The 27,519-nt window shown below is 42.0% G+C and overlaps 1 protein-coding gene across 1 annotated transcript; it reads left to right on the top strand.

Annotated features, from left to right (window-relative positions):
* Positions 1-4,261: 4,261 nt before the first annotated feature.
* Positions 4,262-22,192, top strand: apln (apelin). The gene is made up of 3 exons (XM_046030840.1): positions 4,262-4,732; positions 18,608-18,780; positions 21,985-22,192. Exons 1-2 carry the CDS (start codon positions 4,666-4,668, stop codon positions 18,772-18,774), a joined length of 234 nt encoding a protein of 77 aa, XP_045886796.1. The 5' UTR covers positions 4,262-4,665; the 3' UTR covers positions 18,775-18,780; positions 21,985-22,192.
* The last annotated feature ends 5,327 nt before the right edge of the window (positions 22,193-27,519 follow it).

The raw sequence follows: 27,519 nt of genomic DNA on the forward strand, positions 1-27,519 counted from the left end.
TAGCAGCGAAACATGGAGCTCTGAGGATGATGTCAGAAGCTGGGTTGGTATCACCTGCCACCTGGAGAAAAACCCTCAGTAGATTTTTATTGCTGATTAGACGACGGAGAGTGCAGATGGATTCAAAAGACCCCTATTTGTTGTTGTACAATATCTATGTTGAATCTGCATTTGACAGGCTTATGAGGGTGCGAAGCATGTTTGTAGTTTGAATCTGATCCTGCCCTTGCTGCAAACCAGGGTGACAAATGTACAGTAAAATATGAGAACGCTGCCTGATTTGAAGACCTACTCTGTGATGTGAATGGATTTTTTTTAAAACATACGTCCTGCAGGTGCAACATTACAGGATAAAAGTCTGCCCTCCTAAGATGGTCACTTGACAGGGATAACATGATTAATAAACCTGCTGGTGAACAGAGCTCCCTGGAAATAAAAAGTTGCCTTTTTATCTAGGCGGTTACAGTGAATTGTCATCTTGAAACACATCTTTCCCTAATCTGCGCGCCACTTTGCGTCCAAAGACTGATGAGACATATTGGACTGATTATAGAGACAACTGTAGGAGAGTCACGTAACACCCCAGCATATGGTCCCAGGGGATAATTCGTCTAGTTGATTCCCAGCAAAAGAGCAGCAGTGAAAACGATTTGGAAGCTAATAATGAAAAATCTAATAATTTCGGATCGTGAAGTTTTTTTTGGGGGGGATTTAAAATGACACTACTGAGGATGAATCTGTCAAAGTAGAAAGAAGAATGGGAGGAAGATGAGAAGTTCATTTGTATTTATGTGATTACTGTTGTGTAAATTGCTTTCCTCTCTGGACTGGCAGCACACTGATGTCAAGCATTTGTGATAATTCTCAGTTTATGACTGAGTTCAGAGCCTGTCCAACGTTAGAGCAGATAAACCCCGGCTGGTGTTCAAATGAAGGAATAAACAGACCTCCTGTCTGTCATAATGTGTTTTGCAGAAAGTGTCTAAGGTAATTGTTAACTGCTGCATTTCAGGGCAACATCGTTTTTTATAGTCTTTTAATGATTACTAGGAACTCTTCATGCAAGTATGAAATTGCAAAAAATGTGTGTATGTGTGCGGTTGCTCTGAAGCAATACGACAGAATGAGAACCACAGACTGGCAGAAAATTGCTGCCCAATCTTCCAGGGGGCTTTGGCGAGCCCAGAACATTTCTCAGCTGAATTTGCAGTGCTGCTGATAATGTCACGATTAAAGGCAGATAAGTTAATCCACCAAGCCTCTGATTCTTGACATTTCATGATATGAAGCACAGGCCGCCTGAGGGGAGAATCACATTTGTTTAAAGCTTCAGACAAGCAAAACATAGCTCAGATATTCATATCTTCAAAAAAACAACAACTTTGAAATGTCCTAATGAAGATGTCACATTTTCTTCTCTCATTGCTGATTCCTCTGGAGAAGCTAATTAGCAACCATGACCTGATCTCGGATTGACATTCTGCATTCACTCAAGCTGTTGACTGTGACTCTTATCTTGACGGAGGTTTGATTTGTTTTCCATTTTAATAAAGGTGCGCTGTATCTGATGGAAGCTGTGGAAGTGGAAATGGAAGCGGAAGCATGGAGTTCACTTTGCACAACAATAACAACACGAGCAGCCTGCCACTGCTTATTCAATCATCAAACAACAATACAAACAAACATCCGCACACTTCATTAGCATTTCTGAAATCAGGAGCTTTATATAGAAGCGGTTGATAAACAGGAAACACATTAATTGTGAATACAGTAAATAATGCAGCAAATCTTTCAGTGGAAATCAGTGAACTAATTTAGCCACGGTTGAGGCCACCTGTTGACAATTTCTGCAGTACAGTCTGACTGATATTTCAAAGGAAACGTTGGCTCAGAGGAAATGCAAAGATACCTTTTCCATCCACGTGCGTTACACTTATCTACGGAATGTCTGCCTGTTATTAAAAAATCAGGAAAAGTCGTCATCAGTGACCGAATCCAGACAAATGCCGCATTCCTTCATCAAACACTTCCTGTAAACAGTCAAATATTTCCTGTGTTGAGGCACATGTGGCTGTATTGCTGCCCTCTGACTGTTGTTGCCCATGTCATGTTGCCAGGTCTCGCTCTGTATCCCTGGATGTAAAAAGGCAATCCTCCCCTGGCTTACACTCACGTCATGGCACACGGTCCGTCGATACACACTGAGGAAACACCATCTGTTACATTTTCATTGCAGGCTTTGCTTCAAGCTAAGACAATTAAAGCTAATAGAGTGCAAATGTTTGAGTCCATACTGCCAACTTTACAATGTCTCACATTCTTATCCACTTCCATAGGACATTTTAATGACTGGTAAATCCACAGTCATAAATTATCATGGGTAGCACCTGGATTCAGCACATTCTGGAGCTTTGCCTCTGTTTCAGTTTTGATACCCACATTAACTGTTAATTTAAAATAACTCTGCAGGCAGTTATCCCACATTGCTTTGAAATGATTGCTGAATGTTGAACTAAATTGAATTTTGAATTACTCCTAACTACTCCTAACTACTAAGTGGGTTGAAAATGGCGCTATAATCCCCACTATCTCTCATTATGTACAATTGGAAAGAATTGGTCATGCTTTCTGTCAGTGATCAGTGAGCACCTTTGAGAGTTTTGCCGTGAACAGATTCTTTTAAAGGCACTTGGTGGAACAATCTTTCAGCTAAAAAAAGGACAGGCTTGGATAAGCATCTTTAGCCCACGGGGGCTTGGCCACCCCTGAGGTGAGGGGATTGCTTCACATGAAGTGAAGGCTTCAAGTGCTGCATGTAAAAATGGAAGGTGTTCTTGTTGTTGGATTTCAAGTGGGTGGCACAGACATGTTGCCCTCTGGGACCTAGGGTCTTAGGGAGACAATGGCTGGGCTGTGTGAAGCGGGAGCTGCAGAATCGAGGGTCACAGGGCCCCTCTTCTCAGGTCTACACCACTAAAGTGACTGTTTAGTGACAACACATAGAAAAGGGGTTGTGTGGAAGACTATGGTGGGAGGGGGGTTTGTGTCGGGAGGCTGTGACCAAAGGCAGTCCATCCATCATGTGTCACTTCAGCCCTTTGGGGACTCAAATCTATGGGCTCAAAGTGAACTGATGCCAGATCAACAATATTTCATAACAACACCTTTATTTAAGATTATTAAATTGGGAAGTTAGTATATTTCTTCTATTGATTTTACCATTGTGGTGGTTTGTTTTCTGCACATTTATTAGTTCTACTGAGGTTTGTTGGACCAGATCTGCAAACTCTAATTGGGTGGAGTATAAAATGTCGGAATAGGGTGGAGTTCAATGTTTCTTCTACATATTCTGTATGCATAGTTTGAAACATACAAAATTTATGATTCTTTCCAAACAGCTTTCCTCTCAAAGGGGTATGAAGAAAGTTGTCACACTGATGTTGCTCTATGGCTAAACGCGATAAGAAAACGTGTTGTATTTCTGGTGCCTGCTTACAGTTCTCACAATTCACAGCAAGAAATGCAACCTTTCCTGTTTATTGTGTGAAATGAAAAAACCTTTTAGTTGACTTATTTCATAGCCATGCAGGGTGGTGGTTTTCTTTCGGCTTTTGTTCACAGAAAGAATATAATCTGTGTAACAAAATAAAACAAATGACTTCAGGGGCAGTGGAACAAACAGTGCGAGCGATGTGATCGGGTAGAGTCTGATAAGTTTTTTCCTGCGGTTACTCCCAGTGTCACAGACGCTAACTTCAAACAGCGCAAATGATTTAAGCTAAACACCTTCAGCGAGCTGGGGCTGCCAGCACCACCGTGGGTAAAGAATAGTGTGAGGAAGAAAGGTCTTTACAGCTGGGGTAGATACAAAAGCAGGAAAGCATGAACCTCATCTCACACCTTCCCTTCTTTCATCTACTTCCCTTAATAAGCTGGTATTTTGATTCCTGGATTCCTGGCAAGCTGCCCTGTTTGCAATTCAAAGAGTTTTCAACAAGAGCATCTGTTTGGGTATTATCATAAACCTGCATGCACCCCCACCCTTCATCTCCCCACCCCCTTTCCTCCCTCCCTTTGCTACCTCTTCACTTCTCTTTCCTCAGCCATGTGCACTTGCATGTTTGTGGAAAAGGGGTGGAGAGGATGGGTGATGGTGGGGCAGGGGGGCTTTTCCGTGAGCCACAGAGTCAATGATACATAAGCCACATGACCAACTACTCCACTCATACACACACAAGCCAACAGACAGACCTGCAAGAGGACTTCCAGCACATTCACAGCTCCACTGAACTTGGCTCATACTGCCGTTTCTCTGACAGAAGAAAAGAAGACACACACACACACACCTCCGTGGGAGAGCTCAGATAAAGACGTGCCTTCAGTCTTGGAGTGGCGCTGTCACACACTGATATACAAATACGCATTTAGACAAATACACAGACACAGTCAGGGAGCCACACACATTCCCACAAATTGACACACTCACTTCTCTCTCTCACACACATACACACACACACACACACACAGGAGAGCAAACAGTCTCTCTCTCTTTCTTGCTCGCTCAGCTGCTCTCTCTCTCCCTCCCATCCACACACACACACACATACACACACCACTACAGTATATCAGCGAGTGACTAGCAGAGAGCCAGAGGGGAGTGCAGAAATGAATGTGAAGATCCTGACGCTGGTGATTGTGCTCTTGGTGTCTCTGCTGTGTTCTGCCAGTGCTGGTGAGTACAGGAGCGGCCAGTCTCGTCACCGGTCGTCTCCCTCTGCTTTCTATTCCTCTCTCTGTTTGCCTTGGGCTCGTGCAGGCAGCTGTAGTTGATCAGTTACCCAGCATGGTTAGCCTTGTGTGGGCTTTAAAAGGCAGGAATATCAGCACCTGGCTGTATACAGTACTGCACTGCAGTGGTTATACTGTCTGCTATTGTATTGTCGGGGCTTTTATGGTAAACTTGAATATGGGTTTATAGCTTAGATTGATCATTTCACTCCCCCCTCCCCTGCCTCATCTTGATGTAAGCTTGCAAGACTTGGAGATGAAATATTAAGAGATTTTTGTTGATGGACATTCATGTGTGGAGCTATTCCTGAGTGATAGATGTGCTGGATATATAGGTGACTGTTGTGGCTGTTATGAAATGTAAGATGCATGGCACATGTTCTTTAAGGTGGTGTGAATCAGATTAATTTATGGCTTGATGGGTTTCATCTAACCCAAGTTCTGTACGATTATTACATGACTGTTGTGCAGCAGGGCAACACAGCACCTATATATGCGTGCGTGCCTCCTGTGGTGATGATAATGAGGACTGTAATTGTTGTATGCATCGATGAGGGGAACACAGATCCCAGATGCATGGATCATCTCCTGAGTGGCTCAGTCCTGATGCCTTGTCACAGTAAATTTCCGTAAAGTGCTGCCGCGTCTCCGGAGCCATTGTTGGACTAGATATTAATTCCAGTGTGGATTTAAAATGTCTCATATCTGGAACAAAAACATTGACTCTGGACAATTATACAGGGGCAAGGCATATTTAGTCTGATGGCTCATGAGAGTAAATGGGTTCTCAAAAACGTGGCTGGGGGGTTAGTTTGGAGACCGACGTGCAGTCTGCAGATGTGATGCAGGTAACATTATGGTGTGAAAAAACAACAGTTCGGCCTGTGTAAATGTCTGGACCATTCTTGGGATTATCACCTACCTACCAACTACAGTAGATTAAAAGACACATAGACAGAAGCTGTGTTTATATTTAATCCAACTGGAAGATGCCTTGTAGACTATGTAAATGCTGTGTAGACTATATTAAATATAGAGAATATAAGATTTAGCAAAGACTATGATTATTATAAGATGTATACACAATCTTTGTAGATAAAGGCCTAGGAATCTATGCTGTAAGATGCTGTTTAGACTATATGTTGTAAGGTGCTGTATGGACTGTGGTTGTAAGATGCTGTGTAGACTTTAGGCTTGCAAGATGCTGTCTACTCTGTGTATCGATCCATGGCCACAGCACTCACAGTTCCCATGCTTCCCAGCACGTTTGTTATAGCGACATGCTATTTTTGTCCGAGGCTCAGCACATGAGTAAATGGGAAGCAATTATCTAGCATCATGGTCAGTGTCGTTTTTCACGCCCTGCGTGTGGCTAAGCATGTTCCACGCCTGAGAGCCTACCGTGCTACACCAGCGATGGGGAAAACAAGGCTGCTGTGCCTCGGGCTTTCATGAGAGCTTATCCTTCTCAATGTTGTTCAAGTCATGCCTCTTATGTTCCTCTCCGTCCCCTGGCTGCTACTGTAGTACCAGAGCTCCATTGACAGAGAGGACAAGAGAGAAAGGGAGTGGAAGAGAGATGGGGATGCAAGTGTGTTGCGGCGTTGATGGGTGTGGGGAGGGATGCTAGCTGGAGTGTGTCTGCGTAGCACAAGCCTCTGCTACAGTATGCGCTGTCGCGGGAAGGTGTCGGAAAAGGCTCTGCATGTAGGCAGTGGGTGTGAAGCCTTTCATCTTGAGACAAACGCTTTTCCAGTTCAGTGGGCTTTCTCTCTCTCTCTCTCCCAGGCAGCTGTGTGTGTACATGTGTGTCTGAGAAAGAAGACAGAGATGAGACAGAGAGAGTGTGTGTGCGCGAAGCAATGAATATAGGACTGAATATGACAGATATACAACAGGGTGGGGAAGTGTGCATGAGTCTTGATTGTATTTATGGGTGTATTTGAATATTAGCAAGAACTCCTAGTGTAACAGGCAATTCACTTCAACAACCCAATGCTACTTACAATATTCATTCAGTACACTGAAAGAGCTGCTGTGGCTTTCTCTATGTAATATTAGCATCCTTTCACAGCACACTTCAATTACCCATCCTTTAAAAGCACTCTGCCTAAAGAGTGGGCTCCAGCTTTAGACATGTGGTATCCATAATTCATCCAAAGGCCGATCACTCTTCCTCCCTGTGTAACTCTTAAGACCGGTGAATAAACAGTTCATATTCTCAAAAAATTCATCGGTCTATCACAGCCTCTTAGAGGACATCAAAGCTTCCTTTTTTTCTGCCATGGAAACACCCTGCCAATCTGCACCTAGGGACACACAGGATAAAAACAATAGCAGCTGGCTCAGACATGCACCTACCCACATGCACATACACACAGAAGGTGTAATTGTGAGGCCTGGGTTGAACAGGTGAGCCAGTTGTGGGTGTGAGCGGGGCACGAGGCCCAGATCAGAACTATTATCTGGCAGAGAAATCATCTGCTTGGGAAGGGGGGTGATTTTATGAGCGCTGTCAGCAATGCTATTATTCCATATTAAACTTTGATGTATTGTTGGGGCTGGCTGCTCTGTGGCACTATCATGCATACATACTGTACTGCAGCCCGCTCAGATGCTCAACCAAGTGTTACGGGTCAAAGTACAGCCATAAAGAGGAGGGCGCCAGAACACGCAGCCACTCATTCAGGCACCTAGAGGCATAAAACGCTGCCTTGGTAGGTCTGATTATTTTGTTAACAGCATCTATAGATCTAAACCAACCGTAACCAGGAAGCTTTAAATCATAATCCCAGGTTTTCTAATGTGAAGAAGGTGTTTGTGCCTGTGGACGTGATTACGGTGGCCATGGAGAGTACAAAAGCTGCTAAACTTTTCCAGATGTCCTGGCATAACATAATAACAGTGGGCAAACATTGGTGTCAAAGGGGGAGCAGTGAAAAGGTTATTACGGGATTACGGAGAATTGCAGGGCCTTTTCCTTTTCTTTTTTCTTTTTTTAAGGCTCAGGAGCTTCTGAGCACCAGCTGGGTTTGTGTCACACACACACACACAGGGTTAGATAAAATCCGTTTCACACAGAACCTAGATTTCCCCTTCATGCAGCATTACAAGGAAAAAGAGTCAGCAGCCTGCAGCATCAGTGTAGTCTACTGCAGACAACACGGAGACACACACACACACACACACACTAAACACTCCGTGAGTTGGGTTTTGGGATGTGAGTAAAGACTGATTTATTATCCTCTTGTTGATTTGGCTCTTGTTTAGCCCCTGCGAGCTTAAATAGTAGCATTAGAACTATGTTGTTATGATCCACACAGTATACAATCATGACAGTTGGGTTTAGGGGTGGATGTCTGACAGTATGTAATGTGAGATGATATAAATTTGAAACTATTTATACTGTGGTAGCTAAATCTTTTGTGATAATATCTCCTAATTGATGAAATAAACACAGAAGAGTCAGCAAACCTTCTGCAAAGTGTCTATAATGTTTAATAGTAACACTAATACAATACATTTATTTCATTTTATATGGTTTTACTTGTTAATGAACCACAACAAATACGTAAAACATACACAACAAGTATAGCAAATTCAGGCTAAATAGGGTGACCACAAGGTTAGCAGTGAGTGTAGCCATCTAGGAATAACATGTGAGCGATCCCAAGTCAGATTAACGGGAGGTTTTCCAGTTCTTCACATTCTGCCGGCATTAGACCATTGTTGTCAGTGTTGCAAATCAGGACGGCTTTATGGTTAATAGGATTTTTGCATCAATGTGATGAAGTACATTGATTTGTCAGGTATTTAAATTGTTGGATTAACCAAAATCAGACATTCGTTAGGCCTAACAGTTTCTTAATAAATATATTTTCTTCATGATATAAAGTAATAATATATCTCCTAATTGATGAAATAAACACCCCCCCCCTCCCGTGTAGCTGAGTTTAAATTAGATTTTGAAAAAAGGCTTTCTGTGATAAACCACTTCACATCTGTATAATATCACCCAACATGAGCTTGGTGAATGGCACTCACAATTGCTCTGGAGTGGGTGGGAGCTGAGGAAGAGATTTAGTGAAAAATCATAACTCATTTGGTAGGGATATAAGGCTAACCTTTGGGCTAACACTCCCCAGAGAGCTCAGCTGTTGAAGACTTTGGCATATGTGACTGCTAGGCTGCTGTAATGTAATTCTGAACTCTATGAATGAATAAATCTGCTCACTTAGATCTTCCCTTGAGAGCAAATGCAGTGAAGGGTGAATAAAAAGCAAAGGGGGAGTAAAAGACGGGGCCAAGGGACAGAAAAATAAAAGGCCCGACAGGAAGAGAGGCTATCTGGGAGCTGAGAGGTTGAGTAAGTTTTCAGTGGGGAAGGAAATAACAGCTACATCTAAAATCTCACAGTTGGTGATCTAGTCCAGTTTTACAGGTTACATAATGTGGAATAATGACACTTTTTGGCAGTCTGCTCAGCTAAATACGTTAAATTACTAAATTAAATTCTGACTTCATTCTCCTTATGAATATGCCTGTTTTAGTCCAGACCCCCCTTTGAGTTTTGAGGGCACAACCTAAAGGTTTGGGTAAGGGGTGGGGGGTGGGGTGTATGTGGGGGTCCTGTGTTAACCAGACCTCATGTGATCACCAGACCCTATCCTCGGGCCCGGGGCGCTCCTTACAACTTAATTAGAGCCAGATATTTTCAAAAACTGCTCTGTTTTCCACCAGTGTCCAATATTAAAGTGATTTATGACTCTCTTTTTGAACATTAAGTGTTACATTTATAGCAGTAGTCCAGGCAGATCAGATTCCTGATCAAGATCTGAGTGGACATTTTTATTAACAGGCTGCCAGACCGCATAATAAATATTGCGGTCTTTAGGAATGCAGGTGCTTTAATTACTTTCATGCTCAATTTGTTGGAACCCAGAATGGAAAAATATTACTTCTGTATATTGCTTTAGAGATGTCATTTGTGGCAGCTAAAACGGTTTGTAGGAGTAGAAATGAATTACTTTGGAGAATCAAATAAATATGGTTTAGGGTATTGTCACTGTTAATATCAAATCTCTATAGGCGCCCTAATGGATCAGTGAGATTTCATATAATGCTTAAAGTGCTGCACAGCTGGCTGTTGTTAGGCTGTTCTAAGTCAGACAAGAGATTTTATTGCTGTGAAGATAGCAGTGTGGATTGGGGCTATGGATGGTGTAGAGGGACTTAGTAGATTTTGGGTTAATTTCGCGATGCCCCCACTGGGATCTGCCTAAACTCTAAGCCTGAGGCAACAGGATGTGTATGTCACTTTATTCTCAGAGAATTATAGGATGTCGTGGTGTACCTCATGTGGTTTCAAACTGTCATGCACCTTCTGTTCCTGCCTTAAATTAAATGCTTGAAAATGGAGATCATTAGATCTCTTCCATCTTCCACAGAACTGCGGCCCCTCTATCACAACAGACAGGAATCATTCATTTATGAAATTGTGTATTATTCATCACAGTCGCTCTGTGTTTGATCACAAATATTTTCCCTGGGAGACTACACATTTAGGTCTACGCTTAAACGTTGGTCAATGAAATGATCTGCCGCTGACTAATACCGTGGATCTCCCCGCAGTCCTGATCAGGACAGGGCCCCTCGCTGTGTCCCTCTGTCTCATTCACTGTTCAGAAGAGGCCACCCTGCTCTCAGGGGCCCTGAACATGAACAGATGTTTGTAAAAATACAAGAGCAAAACAATATATAGAATTCATAAACGATTCGTCCTAACAGCTGATGAAAACCTTGTAAAAGCAGAGGGCCAATAAACACTAAACTTTAGCTCACCTGCAGCACAGAGCAGCTGAACCTGCCAGTAAAAATCCTCATGAATTTTATTTCTTCACTAAATATGTGTCACAGAATTGCTTACTACGTTTCATTGCATAACCTTTAGCCAAAGGCGCCTTTTAACTGCACACCATATGCTTAGTAGATTAATAATAAACTCTGTTTTAGCCAGTAGTTTTCATTTAAACATGCTGCAAGTTAGCAAAACAAGTCCACAATCCAAACAGCAAAAATTCCTAGCAACTTGAAACAAATCACACTTTTATATGTAATAAAAAAGCACCTTAGCCAAATGTGTCTATGTATTATGATTATAGACATTTTCCTCTCTGTTCTACAGAATTGTTGTTTTTGCTATAAAGCATTTAACCTCCCCAGAACCTTTTCACCTTACTTACTTACTTATAGATTACAAAGAGGTCATAATTCAACTACTACTTTAAGACTTATTGTGTTGATGTGGTCATTTTGTATAGTAGTTTTAGAAAATGTCATTATAAACTAAGAAGATTTGTGCTTTGTGATGATACCTTGTGTTGGGTTAATCAATCCAGTTAAGTTTAAAGTGCCATTATTTTGTATTCTTTAGTTTGGTTGAGAGGTAACATAGTCTGATGCAATGTTGCTGCTCTTTTCCTTTAATAGTACTGTATATGCAATGGGGAGAAGCGATGATCCCCTCAGGCATTAAAAGCTGCAGTGAAACCCTGCGCAGTGACGTTTCTCTCCCTCTTTCCTTCTCTCTCTTTCTCCCACATCACAAATGGGAGAAGGCACGCAGGTTCACAGCATGTGGGGGGGGGATGACACAGGAGAGGGAGGGGCTGTATTTCACATCTGATTAGCGTGCCCATGGAAACGGATGGTTGGAGGATCCCTTTGCCCTTGACATGCAATCTCTGGAGATTAGGGTAACGGTTGGTAGCCTTACCTACTTACTGTACCTGCCATGCGCAAAGATTTAGCCTGCTGCTGTTAACGGAAACAGCAACACCGGCATCGCTCATGCTCCTGCCCTCAGCCGCTTTGACACTCCTCAAGGAAAGTTATGGAAAGAAATCTACCTTTGGATTTTTCTTCTCTGACTGCTCATGTTCAGTAGACACCAACCCGCAGTAACCTTGTACCCACAAATTCACCCCTTCAAATGGAGTGGGATTGTGAATAAACCAACAGGCAGTCAAGTGGTGAGGGGAGTCAGTGGCTTCATTAGCTGGCTCAATGCTGCTGCCGGCCCTTTGAACTCACAGTGCTCTGATCATAGCAGAGTACGCAGTCTCACACCTCATCATTTCATACACTCTTTAATTCAGGAGCATATATAGCACCACACTTCACAGGCGGCTGACTGACTCAAAGGGACATCTGCAGAAAGCTAGAAAGTAGAAGGCTGCAGAGTTTGTTTTTAATTTGTTCTGAACATTCGGTGAGAGTGGGGTTTGCTTTCAGAGCAAGGCGGACAAAGGGTTAAGTTTAAAAGCTGCAGTAATGGGAGCAACTCTTCATGCACTTTGGTTTCCTCACTGGAGTTTGTACAGACAAAGCCAGCCTTCAACTCAGCCACAAGCCTAGCATTATCACAGTACAACAATGCTGCATATAAAATAGTCCCCGACAGAAATAAAAGAAAGTGCTCACAACCAAAACAAACCCCCCCTGAGAGGAACACTCAGAGGCCAAGTGCAGTGGCCCACAGAGGAGGTTAAAAACATCACAGACACAGTCAGAGTGCTGATCATGGATACAGACTGGGTGCAGTGAAATTTGTAAATTGAGAACCTGCTCAATTTCAGCTGACAATGTCATTCTTTTTGCTCTAAACTGAGCGCCTTTCATGGTGGCTGCCATGGTAACATGGTCTGAAAGTCGGCAAGCAATTGGTACCAGTTTCTGCCAAGACGCAGACTTACTGGTAGGCATGAGATAAGCAGCATTTCCGACACTTAATGTTGGATTGTGAAAGCTGAACAACAAGGGACTGCCTCCTTAGTTAGGCACCATTCCATATGTGCACGATGAATGTGAGGGGAGGCTATCGGGCAGCTAGCAAATCCCCAGTATGATGCTGAAGCAGTGCTGTGGCTTATTCTAGGTTAAAAGAATGTTTGGCTTGTATCTGGCGCAATTAACACATCTCATCCTTGGCTAAATAATCCTAATCCCCTAATGTGCTTATGCAGTGGGAAGCATCTCTGCCCATGACATGTCTCTGTCTGGCTGTGTGGGTTAGTATGTCTGTGGTAATGGCATGCTATAGAGGGATTCATTAGCTAAAGCTACTTTTAGTGAATGAAGCAGGGAGGCACAGGATGGAGACAGCAGGCCTGCTCCTTTAACGTCATGGTAATAACCATGGCTACACACACCAGGGTATTCATTCTTCCTCTCTCCAAATAACACAAATATTGTTCTGTTACCCATAAGGATTACACACACAATAAGCTACAACTACCTCCCATATAGACACAAATACTGCTGTTATCTTTCTATTACTGTGCATATCTAGCAAGTATTGTACCCTCGGTTTATTTTTGCAGTAGAAACTCAATCCACCATTAGATTGGAAAATGTTGTTAAGGAATGCTTTGGTATTAATAGTGTTTATGGTATGTCATTATGGCATTTAAATGTGAAAAGAGGGCAAGCTGTAACTGGGTCTTAGATTTAGTCCAGTCACACATAAAAGGGAGAGAGGGAAGACTAGTCTACAGCTAAGCTAGCAGCTCTGTGAGGCTGAACTTTGGCACAGCGGTGCTTTGAGATTAATGTTAATGTCAGCATTATCATGCTTACAAGCTTACAATGATAATGCTAACATGCTGGTGTCTACGAGGTATAATGTTTCCCAATGGTTACCATCTTAGCAGGCTATAGCGTGTTAGCATGCAAACAGTTGCTAATTTATACCAAACACAATGTACAGAAGAAGAATGCCATTAGTTTAGCAAATATTTGTTCATAAAGGAAAGTACAAGACACATTTAACTTTTGACCCAATGATGGCGCTAGATGAAATGTAGTACCAGAATGATTACAATTGATCCTCTGGGTATCCTGAATCTTTGTACAAAATTTCATGACAATCCATGTAATAGTTGCTAGGACTGACTGACATTGCCATCCCCAGAAAATGCTGCTAGCAAGCCTAGAAACATCAGCCACCTGTGAAAGAAACTACTTATCCAGCCTTGATCATTTATGAGGTTTGTGATTCCAAAATATGAAGTAGAATTACACTGTGAGCACATAGGGTTAACTCCTCTCCTCTCCTTTCAGCACCATCCGTTCCCATTCTCCCAGCTGTTTGTTTACACTTCAAGATACATCTGTACAAGCTGCAGTGGGCAAGATTTATGGCGCAGAGGTGACAGATAAGTAATGTAGGGACAGTAAAGAAACAGGAGAGAGAAATGTTTTTGAGATGTGCAGCCAACTGAGAAAATGGATCAATGAGATTGTATGCAATTGATTCATAATAATCGTAACTGTGAGTGATGAGCAAGACGAGTAAACAAAAAAATAAGATTCAAGAGGACAGGAAATCAATTTGCGGTGACATGGAGAAAATTAAACACAGTGAGGATTAAATTTTGGAGGCCATGCCTGACTGTTCATGTTTACATTTTATGCAACAGTTTCTAAACCCTGAATATAGCCCTGCGCTTACTTGTTGCTTTAGTTAGACTCACATGCTGGTATAGTTTAATCTCTTACGTCCTAGTGGCAGAAAAACCATTATGCTGCGGCTGCATTTACAAGTGAAGACATTTGTTATGTGGTCGTTTTGGCAGGCGATACACACAAATCAGCTTTACAACTATTAATAAGCAGCTCTGGCCCATTTGCCGTGCTGTCTGTTTTCCTGCATTGACACACAGCGCTGTGATATACAGTTTGCTCTTGCCAGCCGTGAGGGCAGTTGATGAACTTGGCATTAAACCAGAGGACAGCCATTTCTCTTCTCTGACTGGATGGACAAGTGCTGGAAGATGTATACCTCTCCAGGCTCCACTGATGGACTATTGCAGAATCAACAGGGATAAGCTGTCAGTATTTCACTTTCCGCTGGGCCATAAGAAGACGGAGAGCCAGCCATTTGAAAAAGACAACATAACAGATATCACCTTAGGAGGTGGTGGTGAAACTAGGGCGGGAAATTAGGGAGCGGCCAACCAACTACTCATCATTAGTCTGGAGACTGGCCAGTTTGTGACAATGTCAACTATTCTCTTCTCTGCCTGACAACTTTTACCTCTCCTCTTCTACCCTCTCCTACTCTTCTACTTTTCAAGGAGGCAGCAGCGATGCAAGCAGCAGTAGAAGCAATAACCAGGCATTCCTGAAATTCTCCCTTTATTAAACTTTAATTAGGGAATTACCAAGTGGGAGAAGAAGTGTTGGGATTTGGTAGAAAGAAGGTAAAAACCAGGGCTCCAAGGTCACCAGAAGTAGAGATAAGGCACTTCCTATTGTGAGACATATGTTATCCTGCCATTTTACTGTTTTACCGGCTGAACATAAACATGTGAATCTCTCGTGGGAAAAGATCAAATGGGATACAACTGGAGACTGGATCCAATTTCAGAGCAATAAGATAGCTGAGATATCTTTGTTTATGGAGATGAAATATGCATTATCCAATGATAGACCTGCCATGGAAACAATCAAAAGGTCTTATCCAGATGCAACAGATGCATATTCAATCTATATGAGTTCCACTACAGATGGGTCGAGATACAAAGCTAGCTGTTGCTGTATGTCATATCTGTCACACAGACATGCTTTCCCTAAAGGCTGCAAGAGTTAATCTATACTGCCAGTGTTATCACTGGGGCCCAGCTTATTTTTAGCAGCTTTCATTACACTTTTCTATCCTGTAGCCAGAATGGATGGGTTGAGATTTGTAAAGAGAATCACAAGATGTTCTCCCTTCAAACCCCAGTGTAGAGCAGTGGCTGACAGCTTGCTTTGGCAGGAGATATCTAAATTGTCTCATTATGGACCTAGGTTATGACAGCCTGAGCCACCCAGAGAGGAACAGCAGATGAGTTGTGTGAGCCAAGGTACAATTTCTTACTTACCATGATGCATTGCAGTGTGTGCATAGCGAGTGTGTGCGACTTCTGTTACTAGCCTATTGCTCAAACATCAGCTGTAGTTTGGCGTTGTGTAGCGCTGTAGTTACTGCAGGTATCATTGTGAAACATTTAAGGTGTCAGTATGCTTTAACCGCAAGTGCTTGTCTAATAGCCGAGTGAGAGTTCAGTGTCTGAAACCCCCTCCCCCACCCCTTTCCAACGTGTGGATGAGGGGTTTGCATCTGACATTTTAAGGAACTTTCCAAAACCGACAATCACACTCACTTCATGCAGCAATCGGTCGGGTGTGCAGAGGTGAGAGAAGAAGGCAGGTTTTTAACTTCTCTCTCAAGCACTTTTTACATTTTTCAGTAGTACATTTTTCAGTAGTACATTGTAATGAACAGTTCAGTAATGAATGTCTTTGAGGAGATATCACACCCTTCTCCCTGCTTTGTTAAACAAATATTGCGTCTCACACCTCCCTACAATGTCAGACTTTTCACCTCACCTTCAAGCAATACTGACACCATAAATAGCTAAGACCGCAGCCTTGTATTTCTGTGTGTTCTTCTGCTTCTGAATGTTTTTTTTTTTCAGGGGTGAAAGGAATCTACTTAAACACAAGCATTTACATTAAACCCCCTGGATTTGAAAGGAATGAGCTGAATGCCTTCAGAATGTGTCAACGTCCCTCATTCACAGTGTAACTGGAACAATAACAAAAGGATAATGCGCAGATTAGTTCTCCTAGGGGCAAAGATGGGCTTTAGATGCGGAAATATGCAGCACAGACTTTCCCTGCTGCAAATGAATTAGCCTACTGTTCACCCACAAATATAGTGTGTAATGTGCTTGCAGAAGAAGATTAGTGTAGAAATGGAACTTGAGACGTCTGTCGTTTCAGGGATATACATCGAAAACATTCAACAAGCTGTCTGGCTCAGTCGTGCAGTTTGCAATTATTTAAACCTGAGAGCTCTGTTTTTGCTCTTTCTATGGAAAGTTGTTCTTTTAAAAGTGCCTTTAATATGCCACAGCTGAAGGTCAATAATTCTGAAAGGCTGAGGAGAGATTTGGCCTTGCTCCTTATGGCATTTTGAATTATTTTGGAGAAAGCTGCCCTCTGTTGAAACAAATTGATCTTGGCCATTAGAGAAGCCGGGAGTGTTTTCAACAGGTTTTAGAGACGTTTTTTAATGTTTCAATAAGACAACATCCTCATGGGTGCAGCTGTGTCTTGTTCATATAACAGTCTGTGGTATTGCCACTCTGCCACAACTAAAGAAACTAACTGATGAAAATAACCCAGCATCATCGTGGCTTTTGTAAGCTGCTCCACTGTCAGTATAAATACTGCTTTTCCCAACCTGTGCAGTCGACTGGCTGACTTATCTTAAGCTGTGTCCTCACCCGAGTCCTTATAAACCAAAGGAAGGTCATTCTCTTGGGAATTCTAAAAATGGTGCCAGTGTCTCTTAGGAGAGGAGACAGGAATGTCATGACCCCATGTGAGTGATGTCAATCAGCTTTTTGACGGGATACACCCACTGGGGTTAGTTTGGCTTTGCAGAAGTCTTAGAAATGCAGAAGCGTTCATTGGACATAACCTGAATTTAAAAATATGAGAAAAGTGCACTAGTTTCTCCACCGATATTACCCAAGAAGTTTATTTACTCAACCTGCGAAATTAGTTGTATAACATCTTCTGTGGCTCTGAAGGGAAAAAATAACCCATGTTTAGGGTTATCTTAGCTTGGTCTTGAGACCCCACACAAAAAGCCTACAGTATAAACTAGAGGTGTGGCATTTGGAAGAAGTGTTTTGTTTTGGGGGAGGGTCTAATGAAACAGACTATTGAGTTGTCTCGGCCTCTGTTGCTTCAATTTAGATTTTTTTTGTCTCTTGTGAGCCCTCCAAACCTTACAGAAGTCAACTACTAAGTCACTGCAGTACTCCTTTAATCACATCTACACTGCTCCATTTCAGTAACATACTATATTTTTATGAGATTAATGGTTTATTTACATGTAATTGTTCATTATAATTAAAAATACATCACTACATTAGTAATTCCATGACTCATCACTGAGACATTTAACCACTTTGACATGCCCAAATAAAAAGTCCTGCTCTGCTTTAACTCAAGTTTTATTGGAATATATAACTGGCTGTAGTGCTAAAGATCAACCATGTTAAATATCCAATTACAAGTAAAGCTTTTATTTCAAAACATTCAGAAAAAAATCTCTGGATCTCCAAGAGGAGGTCTTCCAGTTTGCGATAGGTTGAAAGGCCATAGAGACACTTGAGGTGGACCAAACCATTTGGAAAACAGAGGCTTAAGGGGATCAGGCTACACTTGAGATGACTAAGAACATCTGGGATCACTCTCGAACACACATGTACTCACACACACCCAAAACATTCATACACATTCTGTGAGAGAGACAGGTTGCCATTAAACTCATTTCTAATCTTGGATCAAACACTGCGGCAGGATGCACCTTCACAAGGTCTGTTGCTGTGCGGTGTTTTTAGGGAGAGTGACAGAGACACGAGACACGAGGGTTTGGGTGTCTTGCTTCAGCCAGAGCTTCATCTATCTGCGGTGCTTTAGTTCCACCACACTGACTTGATGAACTACAATGCTGGGTGGGCTTAAAGAGGCCCACACACACACTCTCACACACTTATCTATACATGTCTCTTGTTTCCTCTTCCATTACCACTGTGATCTCTCTTTGGATATTGCTGCGCATTTGCCGTAGGCACTGATGGACTTAGCTTATAATCAAAATGTGATACTCTGGGTGAGAAGAGGCTGTGAAATACAAATTACTGGAGAAGTCATTTCTGGGAATCTAATTGGTATCTCCTCAATGTGTGTCCTCCAGGTCCCATGGCCTCCACGGAGCATGGCAGAGAGCTGGAAGAGGCAGCTACGGTGAGAAAAATGGTCCAGCAAAACCCTGCGAGGGGTGGTCAGACCCACAGACCAGCTGGCTGGAAGAGGAGACGCCCACGGCCACGTCTTTCCCACAAGGGGCCCATGCCATTCTAGAGCAAGGTGGGTTTCTAGCAGTCAGGGATGAAAAGATGCTCGATAGGTTTTTCCCACAAGGGGCCCATGCCATTCTAGAGCAAGGTGGGTTTCTAGCAGTCAGGGATGAAAAGATGCTTGATAGGTTTTGTTTGGCAAAGAGTGCCATCAAACCTGCAATCAATCAAAACAGTCAGAGTCAGCCCAGTAAAAGGCTTCTACCCTCCGTGGATTCTCGTGAAAGGAGGAAAGACATCAGGCCAACTTTCTGTCCAACTTTCTGTCAACTCAGGGCTACGTGTTTCTCAAGAGAATATGAGCAAAAGTACTTCCCGATATATGAAATTATAATTGCTGACTAGTAAGGAAACACAATTTCACAGAGGAATTTCTAAGTGGAATATGATGTTGAGTCCTGCAGCATCATTTCGGATGTTTTCGATGACGAATGGGAAACTCAAACTCTTAAAGGAACACTGGGAACTCTGTTAATGTCCACCGCAGCCAGACTCAAGTCCAACACAAGGATGTTATTGTCGGCAGTGAAAAATAGTGCATGTCTTAACAGTTTATTGGCCTTTAGCCTACCAGCTTGCATGCCTTAGTAGTATGACAGAGATTGTTTTAAGGCTACGTCATTTATATCCTCATGTGGGAGACAGTTATACTTAGAAACTTAACCTTTGAATCAATTCAGCTAGCATACATAATTTCTTTCCAAGTCAATTAAAACCCTTTTTCCACAGATATTACTTTGTAGAGTTGGGTTTCCTAGCAGCACCATGATATGTTCAAGGTATGTTTAACTTGCTGTCAAGTAAAACAAGACTTTGTTTGAAAACTCTTTCATCCAATATCAGAGATAATATTTTACTTATCACCTTTTAACAGTTTCATTTTCTACTCTGAACCAAAACAAACATTTTGTATTTCAATTTAAAAACAGATCAAGCTTCATTGAGAAACTAAAACATCAAATTTACAGTGTAGAAATTGAAACTCTCTTGCACTTGCTAATGTTAGCACATCTCAGTAAGAAGCATTGGACCCTATTACATGTCTCTCCCAGATGCTTTGAGAGACAGGGAAACTCGACAAGACACAATATCCCTGCAGGAGGTGCCAACCATACAGCACTGACCTGCAGAGGGCCGCCATAAATTAAAGCCATAGTGAGAGGAGGTCGTAGCCAGAGAGTGTCACGGCACCGTTAATCAGTTTTAAGGAAAAGGGATCAAAGCTATAGAAGTTCTGAAGCTCTTTTCTCTAAAGCAGCCGGAAAGGTTTTACAATCTATAGCGAATTATTGACCATTATTGGGGTTTTTTTTGTATTTTTGAAAAGGCTAAACTTCTTTTGAAATAATTTTGAACTCACTTCTGCTTTCAATACGGGACTCTAGAGACTAAGCCCAAAGGTGAAAACAATGAGTAAAGACAAAACCAGGGCAGTATGCGCTTGAAGGACATCCTCCATCTTTCCTCGGTCTGCCAATAAAATGTGAGAATCCTCTCTGAGAGTTGAGTGGTCAGAGCTTGTGTTCAGTGCCAGATTGCTGGCCACACAATACGGGAAGCTTCAGAAAGTTGTGAAGCTCTGTAAAAGTGAACGGCTCAGTGAGTCACAATGCCGTCTCTCCAAACACCACTTAAAACACAACACACTGAAGGTTTCCTTTTTTTGTTTACTCCCACTCTGGCTCCTCTCATTCTTACTAAGTTCATAGTTCATCATGTTCAAGGTTTTCTTCACATACCGTGCCAATTTACCCCAACCTGACCACAATCTGGCTGTCCATTTCTAGTGTTTTAGTGATGATGCTACCAACCTACCAAGTAAATGCTCCAAGGAGTTAAAAGTCAGAACTTCTTTGTAGTTCAGCACCAGTCTGTTCTTTTTGCCTCAGTATGTATTTTGAGTTAGGTCTTCACAAGACCTGATATCTAGAATCAACCCATTCATCAGCCTTGTAACAGCCATGAAAGGCTCTGTTCTCTCTGTTCATGTGTCCTGCTTTCTTCGTCAGTTTGAGCTGATGATGGGAAAAACACCTCTGGAAGCAGCTGGAGATGCATTTTGTTTGATCAAAGCTAAGAGTTCAATGGGGACATCCAGCTGAGAACTGGTGAGACTCGTAGGCCCGACAGACTGTGTGGATATTTCATTTTTGGCCTACAATCAATTACTGCGCTGTCAAAGTAGAGATTAAAAACAATGATTGGCTTGACAGTGTCCATCCACTGACTCTATGCGACATCTCCCCATTTCAGTGTCAAAAGCAGCTTATCTTTTATTCCATAAGACACCTGAGGCAAAGTTTGACTTTTCATCATTACACATTCCAGATGTGAGTGGCTTTGAGAAGAAACATGGAGACCCAGGTCATCCTTTTTGAGCATCTGAGCAGACTCACATCCAAACGTGCTTGGATCTAAGCCATGCCAGTGACAGTCTAAAAGACGACAGGATATTACAGATTTAATGCCTCAGGCAATTTATGAAAACCTCCTGAGACCCTGAGTGCAAGTAGCCTCAGTGAATGAGTCTTGGGTTTTTTATGAAAACAATGAAGGGTAGGTCTGCAACTCCTCCCATTCACTCACTCTGTGATGTAGTATGACTTCAAGGGGCTGCTGCACTGAGGTCATACAGTGGATCCAAAAACACAAAAGACAACAACAAAACAACAATGTAACTCAATGGAGATTAGAAATACAGTGCGCTACAACATTACATGTCCACAAAAATATGCTATTTGAAACAAGAGCAGGCTCTTCTCATCAGTGAATGAACCTCGTTGTCATGCAGCAAAGCTTCTCATCTGAAATCTTGGAAATGATCACAGAACAGGAAAAGATAAAAGACGAGGAAAGATAAAAGATTTCCTCATTGTTAAGGAGTGATCCAGTGCCCCGAGCGAAGTATAATGTTGGGCTTGTGTTCCACAGCGAACACAAGCCCACAAGTTGTTTTTCTTACTCCCTGCCGCACCTTTCTATCAAAGACCATGAAATCTGGCTGGAACATGTTCAGGATAACCTTTTCTATTTCTAGTTGTTCAAGTGCAAGATAACATAGGGTACAACACAGTGAAAGCTCTGGCAGAAACTCCCCAAGGGGCATCCTTATTGAAGAGGAAATTGAAATGTCTGCAGGACTCATGAAATGATTTTTAGGAAACAAAAAAACACACGCTGATGGCACTTTTTCTGTTATTTTCCTGTTTTGCAGGCACTGCTTTGAGCGCCCTCCCCCAGGTTCTGATTTCTATGCTCTTCCTTTGCCTGTGGGGGCCTTGCAACGAAGGGCCTACGCTTGCCCAGCCTGAAGAGTGATGTCCATAGCACCTGCTGGTTCTTCAAGCAACTCTGTCCACAAAAAAACCAGGACAACCGCTCACCCTCAGCTCTAGGAGGAAATGGGGGCAGGGAAGGGGGGTGGGGGGTATGGAGCCCGAGCTATCAGACTCTATTTCTCTGTCTCTCTCTTTCTCTTTCTCTCACTCCCTCACTACTTATCTATCTCTGTCTTCTCCCAAGTGTTTTTTTTTCCAATTTTCCTATCATTTGCTTAATAGCCCGAACATAGCGATCTCCCTGAGTGTCTCACACACTTTGCATGACATGTGGTGGAGAGGGAGCCCGGTCAAAATAATCTTAAAGTCTTAAAGCATCTGTCACTTCTCCACAGTGTGGTATCCCCATCTCTCAGATCCAAGGTTACTGCAACCGCTGATTTCATTGCAGTGTAGCCACGTAACATCTTTACTAGCAGGAGAGGGCACTGATTATGCAGAGGGGCAGTGTCAGTTTTAATAGTTGACCATAGCAAATCAATAGAAAAGTTCACCTGATGATACTCTGGATGTCTGCTGCAGAAAGGAATTCAAGGTTTCATGTTTAAAATGGAAGAGTAAGAGCGTCACATTTGAATGGCATTATAACCATCGCTTAATTATCATCATTAATGGTGCTTTGTACCTCCTAATGACAGTACGTCCACATGCAAAGTAAAGCTGGACTGAAAAGAGAGCACATGTTGTCAAAACAATCTATTTAAGTGTCTGAATAATTCATTCATTTAGGAGATTCTTTAATCCAAAGCTATTTTGGTGTTTCTGAACTCATTAACACCTTAGGGGGTGGGGTGGGGGGTGGGGGTGGGGGTTTACTGACGCGCTCAAGGTTACTGTAACATGTCCCACCTTGGATAAGTCCTTTGACCCCAAATCCCAATCCCAATCCCAATCCCGTCCCCAATCCCCAGCCTTCTCACCATACTGCTGCCCTGTGCAGCTGCTCTACACGACTGTTAACTGGCAGGGGCAGTCTGCTCCACCGACAGGTTGCCTTGCCTTTTAATGAAGTGCCAAATAATAACCTTCTCCACAATGCTGCCAGGAACGAAGGAATGAAAGGTTAGGGAGAAACACATTACCTCTTGTTTGAAGTCTTGATACACTGACACATTATGCATTTTAAATTTCTGCAAACAGAAATCCTATGTGAGACAATGTTAGCGAGGACAGAAAAATTAGACCAAAAATTAAATAAACAGTTTCAAAAGTAAATATCAGCTCAGTTGATATGCCACCATGATCAGCCTACCACTAGTGCTCTGGCTGTTTTAATATTCAGCATAAGGCTGGTTTGACCCTTTGACCGAAATCTTTCACTGACGAAATGCTATGCCTTTCCATCATACTGGAAAATTTTACTGTTTATGTTTATTCCTGTGTCTAAGTAGTTTTATTTCTTTTTTTCTCAGGGTGCTGTGATAGAGGCTTGTACTAGAGCAGTCTATTTTGTGCATTTATTTAACAAAACACAAACATACAGTACATTTAAAGCTTATATGAGCATATTTTCGTATACTGTGTCTTTAGTCTCCCTGTATGTATTCACCAATATAGCCATGTATCCAGATTCAATCCTTTCTAGTCATGATCCTTTCCCTACATTATCTTGGGTACAGTTGCCTTTCTAGTCAGCCCTTCCACAGCACAGGTGGTCGTGGCTTTCATCATTACGCTCATTAAATCTTAGAGTTAATCTTTCTCAGATGGATCTCCCCAAGGCTGGCCGGGGCCACTTAGTCTAAGCTCATTGTTAAATTGGCTCAGACTGAAACCACACCCTTCCCCCTTCCCAATCCTCAAACCCCTGCTGATTCAGTATCTAACCATGTAACATATTTGGACTATAACCTGTAGAGCAGCCACCTTGCAATTGTTCGATGTGTATTAGGGGAGCGGAGATGTTTCTTTCATTCGTTTTTTACGTGAAAATTATTTCAATCCACTGCCATTCAATCAGCAAATGCTCCTATTTCAAGTCGGTTTTGACCACATAAGCAACTGGCAGGTTAACCTAGATTCCCAACACCTTTTCCCTCTCGCCATGTCTCATGCAAATATTATAATAAAACGCAGTCTTCTCAGCCCCAGCATGAGAAGCTTTTATTAAGAGAGCATCTAAAATCACAGTGGTAATCCACATAGCCAAGCTCACCTTGATTAAAAATGTATTAAATCCTAGGGCACTGTGAAGAGTAATAATTTCAGTTCCACCATTATTTTTTCATACCCTCTCAGACAGAGATGTAGATTTCATTAATGCTCCTCGGGAGTGAGACAGCTTTGCTCAGGATGTCTCATGTATTATTGGGGAAGATAGTAAGAAGATATGAGCTTGGGATGGAAGTTCAAAGCCGCAGGAGTTGGGATGCTGGAGGTAGACTGGGTCATGACCAGGGGTTCAAATCAATATTTCCCCATCTCAGAAGTTATTGTTACGGAGCCGAGCAACGTCTGTATCCGCACTGTTCTTCATGAATGTATCCTCACCATCTGCACCAGCCATGCTGCCCTTTCAGAGACCAGAGCAAACCAATGTTTATGTAAAGTACTCTTTTTAATCTTGGTCTGGTTATCAGTTGAATCCAAAAATCAAAAGCCAAATATCCCACTGATCCAAAGCCTCCGGTGTCAACTAGTTCCAACAAATAGACGTGGCTTTGCTCCAAGACTTCTCTGTATGGGTTTGCAAGGCTGCACTTTTGCAATTCCATTATGCTGCTGGAAAAATACACCCTGAAAACAAGAGTCTCTTGGTATGGAATGGTTTTCCAGTGTATTGTGACAATTTTTTGTCTGATTCTTGTCTAGCTGGTTGTCCAAAGCTTACTTTTTGAATACAGTGTGAAAAGCTGTATCTTTTGTGGATGTAACAAAATAGAAAAGTAGTCTGCAGCACAATATGTCGTGGACACGTGAAAGCTTTCAGGCGTTCTTTTCTTGTAGATGATAGCCCACAGTCCTCCCCTGCACATCAGGTTAATGGGCCTTGTGGTGTGGAAGGACAAGCACGTCCAGGCTCAAACTGAAATGGTAAACCAATACATTATGCTCGGGGAGCAAAACCATTTTCCTTAATGGTCTTTTCCAGCAAGACTTACACAAGAGAAACGATTCCTATCCTCTCAATGTTTTCTCTCCAGTTCCTCTTCTCTGTGACCATCACAAGGCCTGAGTAATGTTCCTATGCACTTGTTAGCATGTTTTCCTGGTAGAAAAATGTTTGCCCCTTTGTGTTTAGTTCTTTTTTTGTCAAAATGCATTTGGCTGGGAGTGCGTAAGGAGTGGAGATGAGCAGAGAGACAGATTTGTGTTCCTGGTGGAGACGAGAAGCTAGCAGCAGGTTTTAAGATATTAGCGTAGCCAATGATCTCTGTTTCCCAATAACTATAGCCCCCGACACAGATATATGACAGAAAAACACAAGGTTTTTATGTTGTTGTTTTTTTTCATCCTATTGTTATTCTTCACTTAGTTCTCTACCAGATAAAATTCCTTTTAAATTTCATTGAACCAAACATTTCACTCATTGTGGAAATGTTAGCAGAGTTGGCACGCAACACATTCCATGATTTTACCTTGTGAATCTCTAAGCCCATCAAACTGTATCATGTTGGCCTTCAGAGTGGGTGTCTGCAAGATCAAGTGGCTGATATTCAATCCAATGCATTCACACATTTCCACTGGCTGGGCAATCCAAAGGATAACTAGATTTTATCTCCCCTGGGAAATGACTAAGATCTGTCATTATCTTGGAGCCTCAAAATGAGACTTCCTACACCCAGAATAGCACAGGCCCCTCCTGCCTTGATTGCAACACATTCTCCATCTATTTAACCACTGTGTCCAAGATCAGCTACATTCAGAACAATCTGGGGAGAAGTTTGTAGGTTTACACGCCATCGCAACAGTGTTACTAGGTCTCAAGCAGATACCATTTAAAAAACAATGTATTACTCCTGAAACTTATATTCTGTTTATGGTGTGTGCTCATATTACTCACCAGGCCAAATGTACAGTCCCTGTCTCTGTTTTGATGTTGAACTGGGCAAAATAAATGACATAAATAAATAAATAAAACAAGTGTATCAGAAATGGTTGAAATACTGTGTACATATTTGAACTTTTGGTTTCTAATTTATAAAAGATAAGCTTTAGCTCTTGGAGTACTTATTTTATTTTTTCCTTTCATGCGTAGCTTTGTGTTTTTATTTTCTATTTCTGTAAAGTGTGTAAATATATCTTTATGATAATAAGTAATATTAAAAATCTTATTTTAAGAAAAAAAAATGTGTCATGTCTTTTTTGGTCAGATGAAAACATGTCGATAACAATGCTAACATGCTGACATTGTGCAATATTTATCATGGTCACCTTCTCAGTTTAGCATGGCAGGATGTTAATATTTGCTAATTTGCACTGAACACAAAGTACACTGACCTGATGATGGTGCTAGATAGAAAGTTAAGAGGTTATTACAAAGTTATTACAATTTATCCTGAGGGGGACATGATGTCTGCACCAAATTTCACGTCAATCCATTCAAAATTTGTAGAGACATTTCACTCAAAATCCCCAAAATATGTAGGATTCATCCTCTTGGAAACATCAATATCTGTACCAAATTTCATTGAAATCCTTCTAATTGTTGTCGAGACATTTCACCAAAAATGTTATAAGTCAGGGGATCACCAAAAACCAAAATCTGGGGAACATGAACGGCTGAGATATTTCAGCCAAAACCAAAGTGGTGGACCAACCGTCATACAAACATCACTATCCAGAGAGCCACAACATTTCATTTTAAGATATTTCACAACAGACAGGAGTGAAATGCAGAGTATAACTGTTATATATAGAGTGAAATGTAAGCTAGACATTAGTGAAACTGCACTTGGCAGAAACATTTGTCAACCTCTCTGGTCAGTGACTCAGCCGAGTCACACCAACAAGCCAACCCCCAGTTGTTCAATTCAAATGGTTTGGTCTAATCAGAAAAAAAAACTGCCTCCTCATTAGTCAACAGAAGTGCTCTGCTACTGCTAAGAATTACTCAGACTTTTGAAATATTCAAATCAGCCCAGTTTGTTGATTATTTTACCTTTGTATAGCAGAATCTAGCCTGAAACTCTTCAAACGATGGAGCAACAGACTGACTGTCACAGCCATTAACCTTTATGTTCAGTTCAATCTTGTGTAGAAATTCATTCGCTGCAGTATGCACATGCCTTTGGAAATGTAAATGAACTCCTCATCCATTAAGGAACACTTCACCAGTGGCAGGTAGCCTTTCCAGAGCTCATAGTGCATAGTAAGCATGCTGCACATCAATGCATCACAACTGCTGAGGATGTATGGAGACTATGGATATGTCTAGGTGCACTGAGCTTCAGACTGCATACATGTCATAT

This window comes from Micropterus dolomieu, linkage group LG19 (assembly GCF_021292245.1).
Source record: "Micropterus dolomieu isolate WLL.071019.BEF.003 ecotype Adirondacks linkage group LG19, ASM2129224v1, whole genome shotgun sequence".
NCBI classification, from domain to species: Eukaryota; Metazoa; Chordata; class Actinopteri; order Centrarchiformes; family Centrarchidae; genus Micropterus; species Micropterus dolomieu.